The 14,156-nt window shown below is 36.2% G+C and overlaps 1 protein-coding gene across 1 annotated transcript in view; it reads right to left on the bottom strand.

Moving 5' to 3' along the window:
- Positions 1 to 17: 17 nt before the first annotated feature.
- Positions 18 to 14,156, bottom strand: part of LOC135773901 (AT-rich interactive domain-containing protein 3B) — a 44,168-nt gene continuing 30,029 nt past the window's right edge. Inside the window, exons 5-9 of the mRNA XM_065283790.2 lie at positions 8,321 to 8,504; positions 7,750 to 8,015; positions 4,155 to 4,409; positions 3,973 to 4,065; positions 18 to 3,892 (exon numbers count right to left, since the gene is read on the bottom strand). Coding sequence (XP_065139862.1) covers positions 3,708 to 3,892; positions 3,973 to 4,065; positions 4,155 to 4,409; positions 7,750 to 8,015; positions 8,321 to 8,504 — 983 coding nt within the window. The 3' untranslated portion in view covers positions 18 to 3,707. The remainder of the gene's footprint in view (positions 3,893 to 3,972; positions 4,066 to 4,154; positions 4,410 to 7,749; positions 8,016 to 8,320; positions 8,505 to 14,156) is intronic.

Here is a 14,156-nt window from a genome sequence, read left to right as displayed (position 1 = left end):
TTCTTATAGTCATCCTCATAACATTATAACAGTACAAAAATATGCACAGACAGCCCCACTGCACATGAATTCAGTGAAGATGTGGACAACTTTAAACAAACTTCTTCACACAAACAGAAAACAAGAAAATAAAGTAAAGTATTCAATAACCACTGACACCTTGACACAAGTTGTAAAAATGAGACTTCCTGAGTGATAACAAACAAAACTACAACAAAATGGGTCAGAGCGACACATAGGGGAGGTTTCCCTGATAGGGCTTATCATAGTCCCAGGTTAAAATGCACGTTTGAGCTACTTTCATTTCAAAACACCTTGTACTGACATATCTTATCATATTTCAGTGTCATTGTTTTGTCTCAAGATGCAAACCAGTAGAGTTTTTTTGTAAAGTTTGTTTGTTATAACTTCTTAAATGTCCTAAAATAACCTAGTCCTGGAATAATCTACACCCTGTCCGGGAAACCGCCCCCAAGTGTTAAACCACAGATGTAAATGATGTCCTCTCTCTCTCTGACACACACACACGCTTTCATGATGATTAATCTGACATATACCCTGAAATGCAATCCTACTTCATGACTATAATGTCTGATTTACTGAAGTACTTTCTGTCATTTCTTTTTGCAAGATTCACACAGAGAGAGAGAGAGAGAGAGAGAGAGAGAGAGAGAGAGAGAGAGAGAGAGAGAGAGAGAGAGAGAGAGAGAGAGAGGCAGCGTGCCTGTCAACGGTTAAGATGCCCAAGTCATATTTTTAGGATATATCATTAAATATAAAAGTACATAAGCATCACAAGGCCCTAAATCCAGCATGTCAGGATAAAATATTTCCTATCAGGGAGCACCCGAGTGCCCCAAACCTTCAAAGCTTTACTTCACTACAATACAAATGTGTGAAAACCAACATCGGTAAACAGATGTAATGCAGTGCAGGCTTTCACCTGATCATCTCTGCTATCTAGAGGTTTAGTTGGTTTGGTTAAGCAGGTTTAAACTTTGAACATCTGATTGTACAAATCGCTACACAGCTGATTGATGACTCCTATTAATAAAGTGAACAAGTAAAAGCAGTTTAGTTCAGTTTGTGAGTCAAGTCCAGAATTCCCAATCCCACATAGTGAAGTTTGAGCATTCCTGAGGAGTTCACGGCACGGCAGCATTATGAGGTACATGGTGTAAATCTCATCAGAGTCTGAGGTAAACATCAAATTCATGCATATCTTACAAATAACATCAGAGTTGTTCCTGAGAGAGATGCCTTCCCATACGAAAAGCAAAACTAAGTCTCTGACTAAACCATCAATGTGGATTTACTGTCCATCTATAAAACAAACAAGATGAAAAAACGTTAAGAGTCCCTGATGGATTGAGTTTATATGATGTGAATGCTGGGTTTACACCACACACATGAATCTAAAGATCTCCAAACACATCACTGAATGTTGTTGACTGAGGTTTGTGTTTTATGACGTTTGCTTCAGGTCATACGCGTCTTGTTTTGGTGATAAATAAGTTTAGGCTGAGAACTTGTAGTGGTATCAGATCATTCATGAGTGTTCTGATATAACAATTTTGACAAAACAATAACAACTATTCAGATATTTTTCATTGTGGCATTTTTCATCTTACATTCCTCATAAATGATAAAAATATTCTCCTTACAGAGAAAAAAAAACTTTAATATATCATTTATATTGTAGAGTATGTTTTATAATCCTAAAATGGCCATTTAAATAAAACAAAATCCCCCCCAAAAAACACAAGTTGTCCAGACACATTACAGCAGTGGTTCTCAAAATGTTTGGCATGCACCTGCCCTGGTGTATGGCGCATCCCTTTGCACCCCCCACCCCCCAAAAAAATTCATGACATAAAACAATCTCAAACTTAAAATTTGATTTAAACAAAACATGTTATGTTATACAATGTAGTGCTGTTGGTTAGTGGCCTTATATTTCTGAGGTTTAATTGCACAGAGTTTATTATAAAAAAATGAAATAAAACTTAGCAGAATATCCAATTTCATTTCTTTTAGGTTTAAAATGTTTTCATGAGATTCACTCACATCCAAAGCCTGCTGAGGTTCAGTGCAGATGGTAGGACGAGCTCATTCTCATGAGTTGTGTATAAATAGCACGCAGTGTTCAAAGTTGTGCAATAAATATGCCAAAATTCCAATTTTGTGTGCATGTGATACACCAGTCTTTCCCCATTCACTTAAAACGCCACGTCTTTTCATGATGTCTTATGTATTGGTTTTTTTTTCCGTTTTTTACCATTATAATGATTTAAAAATAGACAAAAAACATGAAGAAACCTATGTATTAAATAACATCCTAAAGCAAATCCCAAATCTAACCCCAAACCCAAGCAACACTGGTTTGAAAAAAAGACATGAAAAGATAAAAGTGAACATGAAAAACTGGCGTATCATATGCACGCAAAATTGGAATTTGATGTATGTATTTGCATGACTTTTCAACTGCATGCTATTTATTCACATTTCATTTTGAAATCCACAGCAAATATTATTCAAGGAATCCTTAATAATGTCCAAAATGGGCTTTTGCCGAATGTCACATCCCTTCTGCTTGTGGAGAAAATGTTAACAACACCATTAAATGATGCCAATGCTTCTAAACATTTAAAGGTATAGTTCACCCAAAAATAAAAATTCTGTCACAAACCTGTACAATTGTTTTTGTTCTGATGAACACGAAAGAAAATATTTTAAGCAATATTTGTAACCAAACCAATCATGAGCCCCATTCACTTCCATAGTTTTCTTTTTTCCTACTATGGAAATAAATGAGACTCATAATCAGTTTGGTTACAAATATTCTTCAAAATATCTTCCTTCGTGTTCATCAGAACAAAAAAAAAATTGTATACAGGTTTGTAACAACATGAGAGTGAGTAAACGATAAGAGGATTTTAATTTTTGGGTGAACTATCCTTAACTATCAGCTAACTAAGTTTGCTTGTTTGTTGCATTTATTCTGTTTTAGTATCCAAATGTCATCTTTCAAAAATAATTACATTTCAAAATATCAATCTGGACATTGGTTGTGCTGATCTTTGGTAGCTTCTTTGAATGCATCTCCAGTAAAACATTAAAAAGACCTGAACTGGAAGTGTTGTGACCCGTTTTCCTGAATACAGAAGTCTGTTACGCAAACCCCCTTTCCTCTTCTCTAACCATCACACGCACAGAGAACCTGCGGGAGCGTTCGCGTGATGAATCTACGTTCACATACTAAAAATCACAAGGAACTGCGTCAATCGGTTTCAGAAAAATTCAAGTAGAATCTAAAAAATAAAAATTCATTCAGATAAAGTATTTACCGAGGTAATAATAATCCTCCACTGCTGAGAGTTTGAGGTATGCAAACAGAATTAAAATATTAAAATAAGATGAATAAAACACAAACAATTATTGTAAATAAAAATCTTCAAGTTCTGTAAAACCAGTCAGCATTTGGCTGTTTCTTATGATTGTATTTAGCATTAAACACACAACAGATGTGTGAACTCTTTCTTATGTAAAGGTTAATGTGAGGTGTGAAACATTATTGCGTGTGCTTGTGTGTTGAGAAACTTTCCAAAAATTGCAAATATGAAACATGCGGACAGCCAAAAGCTGACAGGGAGACTGAGGTACTCGTTGTGCGGTTTGATCGGTGACATCACAGAGTCGTGCACGGGTTACGGTGAGCCGCTGGTGGACGCTTCTGCTGATCCTGGACCCTTGGAGGAGTAAGAGGAGGTGGGGCTTGGGCTGGGGGCGGAGCTAGGAAAGGTAAACACCCCAGTGGGTCCAGATGAAGGTCCGGTAGACCCAACAGACACGTTTGGACCGGCAGCCGCTGACTTCTGGGCGAACAAAGTTCCTGTGAGAGAGAAATGATTTTTATTAGCTTCTTTTTTTAGTTTCCAGTCTATGTAGGGAGTTTTTTTTATCTGCAGATACCCGAGTATGTGATGCCATTGACGTCCACAGACACCGTGATCCCAGCAGCTCCAGTGGAGGAAATGTTGACGGACAGATCACGCTTCTCATCCACTGTATCAAAAACAAACATGATCAACATCAGTACACAGTTTATTTAGAGCGCTCACAGACACCCAAGAGAGTTTAAAAACCCCACTGACCCGCGGGTGGAGCTCCCAGTCGCAGGTTCATAGGGATTTGAGAGGTCATGGTAAGTAGATTGTGTTGAAAGACCTGCTGCATGCGTCTCTGCTGTTCTTCGGCCAGTCGAAACATCTTTCTCTCAGGAACTTCGGTCTCCAGTTTCTCTCGCAGTTGCTCGAGCGTGGCGGCCCGCGCCAGACCCATCTGCTGCTGTCTGACCGTCAGGGGTATGGACGGTGAACATCCGGCCAATAGAGAAGGAACAGCGTCCTCTACAGGAGGATAAATGAAGAGCTTTAGACAGATACAGATGGATTTAGAATCGATTACATTGAATCTTGTATGTCAAACAAGTGTGCAATTATTTTATGCATGGGACAAATACAGGAGGTATAAACACACTGCAAAAATTATTTTTAAGAAAACATTTTCTTAGTATTTTTGTCTTGTTTTCAGTAAAAATATCTAAAAATTCTTAAATTAAGATGCTTTTTCTTGATGAGCAAAATGACCCAAGAAAATAAGTCAAAAATATCAAATTTAAGTGATTTTGTGCATAAAACAAGCAAACAAATTTGCCAATGGGGTAAGCACATTTTTCTTGCCTTTTTCTTAAATGTAGTGCTTAAGAAAAATGTTCAAGATTTTTTTTCTTACCCCATTGGCAGATTTTTTTGGTTGTTTTATGCACAAAATCACTTAAATTTGACATTTTTGGTCTAAAAACTAGACTTATTTTCTTGGGTTGTTTTGCTCATCAAGAAAAAAAGCATCTTAATTTAAGAATGTTTAGATATTTTTACTGAAAACAAGACAAAAATACACTAAGATATTTTTTTCTTGAAAATAATTTTTTGCAGTGCATTTGTTGAGATATTTCTATATTTTTATAACCTATATATGATGATGTAATACTACTATATACATTAGTTTTTTGTCACTAGTACTTCTGCTACAGGGAATGTGTAGATATTAATCCAAATGATCTTAAACATAAGACAGGCTTCAAAATAACTCAAAAATAACTTGATATTTAAGATTTAGTCTGTCCTGGTCTTTTTAGGGATCTTAACGGCACTTCTGTGTCTTGTTAATACATTTTTATTTAATATGTTTTTTTTGCACGTAATATACTACCCTACATGGTTACATCTATCATATTTGTTTTCACAGCTTTCAATATGAACATTGTAGGACAACAAAGAGCAGGATGTGAACAAATATCATTTAGTGATAAAATTAATATCATCATTTACTAAGGCTGTCAAAAGATGAATCGTTATTGCATACAAAATAAAAGTTTGTTTTAGCATAATATATGTGTGTGCATTCTGTGTAATTATTTAGTATATAGGAACACATTTAAGAAACATTAACATAAATAAAATGTTTATTAATTGTATACATGTATGTGTTTATTTATATACACACACAAATATATTATGCAAACACAAACTTTAATTTTGTATTGTATTAATCGCAATTATTATTTTGACAGCCCTATCATTCTCAAATACAGAAAATTGTCCAAGTAGAAGCGGCTTACATGCAACATTATAAAAAGCGCTATATAAAACTTTTTAGTTGAATTAAATTTGCTCTTCGACTTTATATTAAAATATCACATCAACTGTCAAAAAAGAAAAGTTCATTATGGTTATTATCAGTGATTCTGTAAAAGAAATGAATGTTATAGAAATTAATGCATATAGAAATGAATGAATAAGTGTAAAGAAAGACAATATAACAGAGATGTGATCTTTAAATGTAGAACTTATAACACACAATATGTACTTATAAGAATAGCTGTAACAAGACATGAACATCTTTTGGAGACAACCAGATTTCAGTCGATGGACAAAAGTCCATAATGAGCAGAGACCTCAGACTGTCCATTCATAATCACTGACGTGTGCGTTTATAAAGCTGCAGTTCATATCCTAACATGTCGACAGGAGGCGCCAAACACACACAAATACAACACAACAGAACCCACCATAAAATCATTTAAAGGTGCCAAACTATGCATGTTTATAATCTGTTAAATTGTTCTCTGATATCTACATAGAAGGTTTGTGGCTTTACTAAGTACAAAAATGATCCAGAGTCAGTTTTTCATGTCCATTTACAACCCCAGGATCTGCCTTTAGAATGAAATGGTCTATTATTACCTTATTTGAAAGGATCCTGAATAATAATGTTAAGCTCTGCTCTGATTGGCTGTTTCTCCTTCAGTAGCTCTGTGTGTGTGTAAACAGATCTTTTGTTTGAGTCTGGATCAGATTTTGAGGAATAATCAAGTGTTTGGAGATTGTTAATGGACGTTTCTGAGTGGTAAGTTTGTGTTTTTTCAGTATGGACCTGCAAAACGTAACTGTAACGTCAACAGTAGAACTTCAGCCTAAACGCTAGGATATAGCATTAACTAGCATATAGCGCTAACTCGGCAGTCTCAACTTTATTTTTAGCATTGTAACAACATTGTACTTAATTTAATGTTGAGGTGTACATCTGGACTGTAACATCACAGTTTGTGTTATGTTGATATTGGTCTGTTTTCCAGCTGTCTTTTGCATGCACAAGGTTTACATAAAAAAGAGGAAACAATCATGTTTGAGGCTCATGATAGGTCATTACCATGTACACAACTCTTATTATTCATACATGCCTACATAAATTCAGTTTTGCATTCTATGGCACCTTTAATAATGTGTTTGTGTGTAATACAACAACATCAACACATCTAAACACCTTAAAAACAGACTTACAGTTACTTTGCGTGGTTTTCAGTTCATATTTCTGAGTTTTGAGGACATCCATATGTTTGTGCATAAAATAACTTACAGCATTTATAATCTTTTCCTCCTGGAAAATGGCCAAATACGTGCTCCTGTATAGCTCAGTGGTAGAGCATTGCAAAGGTAATGGGATCGAACCCAGGGAACACAAGTTTGTAAAAATGTTTGCCTTGTAATGAACAGTAAGTCGCTTTGGCTAAATACATCTTCCAAATGCATAAATATATATTTATGACTTTATGAAATAATAATGAGAAATTTTTGTCTGATTAAAGATTTCCCCCCAATACCAAATACTACTGAATATCATTAGCAAACAGGTCATTTTGGTTTTGCCAGGCTGTGACAAGTGGTTATTTAAAACCAAACTAACATCACATTTTAGATAGGGCTGGGCGATTCGTCCCCATAAAAAAATCAGAGATTTTTTTTTATAAAAAACTCGATTTAAGATTCGATTCGATTTTTTTCCCCCGACCCCATTTAAAACAAAATAATTGCAAACTGTATATATTTTTAAAATATATATTTATTATATTTAATTAAAATGCATCAACAAAAAATTGGGTAGGAATGAAGATTTGGCGAATGCAAAATGTATACTGCACTATACTGCAGAGGGGGAGAAAAAAATAGATTTTTTGAAAATACGAATCGATTTGACCTACCAACTCGATTTTAAAATCAAATCGATTTTTTTCCCAACCCTAATTTAGATAATGTTTATAATAATTCTTCATGTTAAATATCCAGGAACAGCTTGAATAACAGTGGCAGATATAGAAAAAGGTCTGAATGGATTAAACACACTCACCGAATCCTTTCTTCAAAGACGGCCCTGGAGAAGCCTGAAAGCCATTCAGGGCCCCCGCGGCCCCGACACCCAGAGCCGACAGATGTAGTTTGGATGGGGTGAGGATGTGAGGGGCGGAGCTTGGGGAGGAGCTAAAGCGGAACAGACTGTTACTGTAGGTGGGTCGACGCCCTTCACGACGGTTACTGTCAATGGCTGTCTGAAGCTCCGAGGGGGAACTTAAAGCTTTCCGCTCGCACTCGTATGGATAAAGATACTTCATGTACCTGTGACAGAAAACAACACAATCGTCTGAGAAAGATTTTCCATCACTGAACAAGCTGATGGTCGATCAGTAACGATAACAAACAGGGTGTATATGATTAAAGAAACCACAGAAAACACTCAACTAATACTAAATCTCTCAAATCCATCATGAGATTTAATCTGCTGTCAGAAAGAAATCTGATTCACGCTCCCTCACAGAAAATCCCAATCCAATCAATAAATCAATAAATCCTTCAGGCTTATTAGTGTGTGTGTGTGTGTGTGTGTGTGTGTGTGTGTGTGTGTGTGTGTGTGTGTGTCGTACTGTGTCCGGAGTGTGAATGCGGCACTGGTGATGGAGGTGGGCAGGTTGAGACCCTTTGTAATTTCTCTCCACATCTTCTTGTTAATAACGTCCACCAGTCCTCCCTTCTCTGTCACCAGTTTATACAGCATATACAGATCCAACACCTGCTTCGCCATGATGGGAATTCGGTTCACCGGTGTCCCTGTAGAGGAAAACAATAAAACATCATTAGTCCATCAGTATTGAGTCGTCACTAAACATCATGAGAGATTTTACTACACACTGTACAATCCTCCATAACTGAATTAAAATCACAGTAATAGATGGCTTCTCATGGCTTCTTGCTTTGGTAGCAACAGTAACATAAGACACCCATATTAAATTATTACAATAATTCATTAAAGCTCACCTAATATGCCGATTTCAAAAGTGCTGTTTTTGGTTGTCTCTCTTTAACTCATTTTCAAATGTAAATTTTTTGACGTGGTTTTACGAACTCTTTCCCCACCATTGATGAGTTATCTCGTCAATTAAGAGAACAAATTGCATAAAAAAGTGTTCCTTTCTATGTTAACCTGTAATATCGCAACTTATCCAAATTTATAAACTGAAGCAAAAAAGTATTTACTAATTTTAAACGCTGCGTATGTTTTGAAAATCGTTCTGAATCTAACCTCCATCAAAATTCCTTCATAAAAATGCAATTATTTTAGCTTTTTGCTAAAAATATTTTTAAAGAAAAATACAAATATTTAAGAGTTTATAAGCAGAGAAAAAAATATAGATAGGATTTTTTTCCCCGTCTTGTTTTTTTATTGTTTGTTTGAAAGCAGAGGGTCTGTTCTTTCATTTGATATATTTGTATGTTTAGATATTTTTAGAAGAACATTATCCTGGAAGGCATTTTGTGAAACTTTTGTTAAATCCCAAAAAATGTGCCGGGCAACTTTTCAAAAAAAGGCTGGCAGGGAATGAGTTAATCTGCAAATTAAAATGACCGAAACACACAGAAACATTTTCCTTGTGCAATGTTGGGCATAAAGAAAGGTTCATCCGTTTCTCGCCATGCATTGCAAACTATGACAAGCGTTGCCTAATCAGAGCTCAAGCAGGTTTCATCATATCCCGGGACACAGCAGACAATAGAGTTACACTATACTTTCTTCCAGTGTACACCTTGTCCCCAGAGTACGTATTTGAACTCGTAGCTCAAAATACCATATAAATAATTTATTATAAGATGTTAAAATTGACACTTTGGAGGTGTGTCCTTTAAAATGCAAATGAGCTGATCTCTACACTAAATGGCAGTGCCGTGGTTGGATAGTGCAGATTAAGGGGCGGTATTATTATAATAAGATCCCCTTCTGACATCACAAGGGGAGACAAATTTTCATGAGCTATTTTTTCACATGCTTGAAGAGAATGGTTTACCAAAACTAAGTTACTGGGTTGATCTTTTTCACATTTTCTAGATTGATTGAAGCACTGGGGACCCAATTATAGCACTTAAACATTGAAAAAAATCTGATTTTCATTATATGTCCCCTTTAAATACATTGTTGTTAAATTGTATTCATTTAAAGTTTTCAGTTGATAAGATATGCTTTTGGAATACTGGAATTTATTTAAACCATTAAAACCAGAATCAAGAAAAATATAAAATAAAAACACAAAATTTGGAAATAAATTAAACTAATTTAGTAGGGCCGTACGTACTTCACTGTTCAAGTGCGGTATTGATTTATGTAATGAAGATTTAAAATAGATAAGACAAACTAACTGTGGACGATTGTGGGCGGGGCCTGTTCAAAGTGATGTCAGTTTGCTCAGAAAATGCCAACAGCTCGTCCCAAGAGACTGTCGAGGTTAAACAGCATTTAAAGAAAAAGAAGTGGACAGATTTGATCATTACAGGGTGGTTACACAATTATGTTCAAACAACATATCAAAGTAAATTTCTCATATGTGGTGACCTTTAAAGTATCAGATTAGTCAGAGTTACCCAATTTATAATAAGTGATTGACTCCTTTATCTCATCCTAAATGATTGTTTATGTTGAATGTTTACCGTTGTAAAACACTTCAGAATGCACAGGACTGTTTTACATGAATGAGATTTTATTTCTACACAAACACCACCTTATCATTTCAACTAAAAGAAAGCGTTGACATTCTCCGAGCAGATGTTGTGTGTATAGAGGTGAGAGTTCAACACACAAACCCAGACTTCAAAAGACACAGGTGGGCCACGTAGGGAAAAATACATATTAGCCCGCTTTCACAAACAAGCATGACCTGGAAAACACAGAGCCAACCTGCCCGAGACTTCAGATAGCTATACATTAATCTTATAAAGTGCTTGTCTGGAGCGGGTGGAGACATTTATATAAAAACTACACAATGTTTACACTCCATGAGACAACATTACACAGGGATTGTGTTAGCTCTGTACAGACAGATATAAAGTAATAAACACAAACACACTGCTGTCTGTGTAAGTTATGTGACTATAACCGCAAGCAGATCAGAATTTTGATTCTAAACAGAAGCTCAATGTTCAACGTCACTGACAGAAACTAAACAAACAAAGTAAATTCACGGTATCAGGACTGTAGTTTACTGTGGCGCCAGCTCGGGCTAAAGCTGCGTTCTGATTGGCCCCAGGCAAACCCGCCCATCATGCGTTTCTGGGTTGATTTTCCCGGTGGGATCGGCCCATCAGTAGAGGAGTGATTAATGGAGGTGAGGTCAGAGGTCACGCTGGTTGATGTGGTGCTGCTGAGGCCCCAGAGGGCCCCGACCACTGCGTATCAGGAAAACATCAAGAGAAAAAACTACACCAATGAGAATGAGATTCAGGGCTTTGGCATGAAAATCATTTTAAATGATAATGAAATTATAAAGTTTAAGACCAGGTTACAGCCAAAGACTCTTAAAAAGAATCAATATTCTGACTAAGGGGTCAACAATACACCCCGATATGGATTGATGCATCAATTAAATTTACAACGATAAAATGCATCGACACCACACATAAAATATCAATATGAGGTATCTTCTTTATTTTGACTCTCTCCACATCATGATTCCTTGATGTAGCGCCCATCTTTCCACCAAAGCGTGCATTTTTATTTCTTTTCATGCGCTTGTGTCAGCAATTGAATGCAAATCGAGTTTGGAAATATTTTGTATATGGAAAAAGGACAAACTAATTGGCAGAATATCTTTGCCAGCACCAGCTGAAACACTAGAACTGTTGCCATCAAGCTTGATTTTATGTGACATTTTTCCCTCATTATTTGTTTTTCTTAATTTAACCCTTAAACAGGCAACGTGCACCACGGGATACGCTCTCTTCAGTGTCTGGTTTGGGGCATTAAAAGATTTTTCAATCAAATCCTTATATCACTTATCAAACCTTGGATTGTGGGTTACCAAAATCCAACATGGCCGGTGGTGCAGGACAGTCAGATTTTGTGGTAAGTAAATGAATATTAATCTTACATTTCTTCTTAAATATTAATACTGCTAATATTAATTGTGTATATTGTCTTAAGGTGCTCAAGAAGAAAATTCGGTCATATGTTGTTTATATTGTTATTTAGCACACGTATCTCCTGAGATACATTGCCTGATTAGGGTATAAAAAAGGGATTAACCACAATATTGACTTTCTTTGTATTTTGAGTTGAAAATTTAATAAATTATCAAATTTGCAGGTTAAACTGATGTGAGGGTGTGTTCAGGTAGTATGCAAAATTAATCAATTATTAAATAATTTACCAAACTATTATTATCTAAAAAATATTTTTTTTTGCAGGTGGAGGAGAAAAAGCACCAATGAAGCCAATGAAGACATTCAAAAACTGATTATTCTTAGTTAGGCCTACTTACATTTAGTTGGGTTATTTACATGCATTGTTACTAGTAATCCTGTTGTTTACACTGTTTAAAATGGATGAATAAATATGTATGGCATGTTTTAGAGCAAGAGAGGAAGTCAGAATCACATAATTTTTGCTGCAAATAAAAAATAAATATTGATGACTTAATCTATTTTTATACCTTAATAGGGCAATGTATCTTGGGAGATACAACTCATAAAATCCTGAATATATCAAATATTTAAAAAATTCATATGAATATCTTTTACATAAGTCATGAAATGATTTTTTGTTCATCGTTTTCCACTCTTGACTGTTTAAGGGTTAAAAAAGTGTATTTGTTTCTTAGTTTGTTGTTGTAAATGTCCCAGTTGGGACAGAGATTGTGTCTTTTTTAAGAGTTTAATTAAAGGTTTAACGCATTTGTGCGTTATTAAAAATTTAACTGCCTAACTAGGCTCGTAATATTAAAGTATCAATAAATAAACCAAATTGAATCAAATCAAAATTGCATCGAATAAATGTTTGATGTATCTGCAAACATCGCATCGCTGGTGGAGATAACCTATACGGTATCGTATAACAGTGAACTGTCTCATTTACACCACTAATTCTGACCGCCAAATATTTAAATTCACACATTTTGCAGACCCTTTTCTCCAAAGCGACTTAAAGCGCATTACAAGGTATATATTTCTTTTATCACTATGTGTGACCTTTTGAGCTGCTAACACAAAGCTCTGCCACTGAGGTATACAGTAGAGGTCTTCACAGGTCCACTTAGATCACAAAACCTGAGATCCAACCCGAGACCCAAGCGGGTTTGTGTCTAAAAGTTTCACATGTGCATCAGACACGGGTAATATACGGGTGTATTTTTGCCAAAGGGAACCGAGAAGACTCAAACTCTTGTGTGTGCATCGAGTCATTTTGCAAACTCACCTTTGTTTGCCAAGAGCTCTTGCTTCAACGTCTGGTTGATGGTCAGTTTATTTTCATTGGGACAGACTTGTCAATCAATTTTGAATGCACACTGTAAGCGGTTAACTTGGGTGTCGTCATTAGATAACGAAGGAAAATAAATGGAGCAGTGGGCCAAATTTGATGCTAGGCCACCGTTTTTGTCAGAGTCTGACTGGTGTGTGTGGGGCTGTAGACTGCACACACACGTCAGTATCGTTTACATTGAGGTCAATATAAAAGAAAAAAAAAATGATACTTGGTAAGTCGTGACTTTCCTTAAAAAAAATTATGCACGTCATTTTGGGTAAAAAGTTATCCGAGTCATTTTGGGGCGGGTACATTTCTTGAAGACCTCTAGTATACAGGAGCACATGATTAAATATGGCTGATTTCTCATGATGGATGTTCTGTGAATAATTCAGAGGATCCACACACACACAGGAGATGAAGTTGTGAATGCGCTCGCGTCAGGCTGGTGTGAGGTTTCATTCTGTTCATCTGCTACAAACACACAAATGCATCAGACGGCAGCTGGCCGACTCGTGAGTCTCGCCGGTTGCAGACGCATAACTATTATCTATATCTGTTTGTCACATTAATGCTGTGTGTTTGTACTCTTAACTACTTCAGTGTGTGTGTCTTACATTATCAGGTTGTTAATATCAGGTGAGGGACACTAAAGGTATTACTCAATGAAGCTGCTATATTTAGGGTCGCACATGCCAGCTGACACACGACACCAATTTCTACACAAACCAGACGTGTCTGTGCATACCAACAGTGCAACATATCTGCCATGCATTTACATGCGACAAGAAGGTCACCGGTGTGGAAACACAAGACGTTACAGCTCACTAGCTCTGTTTAACATGCAGAATAATGCGCCTGGGGGTCAACATAGATTCAAAGCTTCCTTAAATAAAGAGGTAACAGGTGAACCTGTGCCCAATCACACCAAAGGATTCATGGAAAGCATTTACATATGCATACAAAAACATGTCAGG

This window comes from Paramisgurnus dabryanus, chromosome 9 (genome assembly GCF_030506205.2).
Source record: "Paramisgurnus dabryanus chromosome 9, PD_genome_1.1, whole genome shotgun sequence".
Classification (NCBI taxonomy): domain Eukaryota; kingdom Metazoa; phylum Chordata; class Actinopteri; order Cypriniformes; family Cobitidae; genus Paramisgurnus; species Paramisgurnus dabryanus.
Note: the sequence above shows the minus strand (reverse complement) of the source record. Positions and strands in the feature narration are given on the sequence as shown.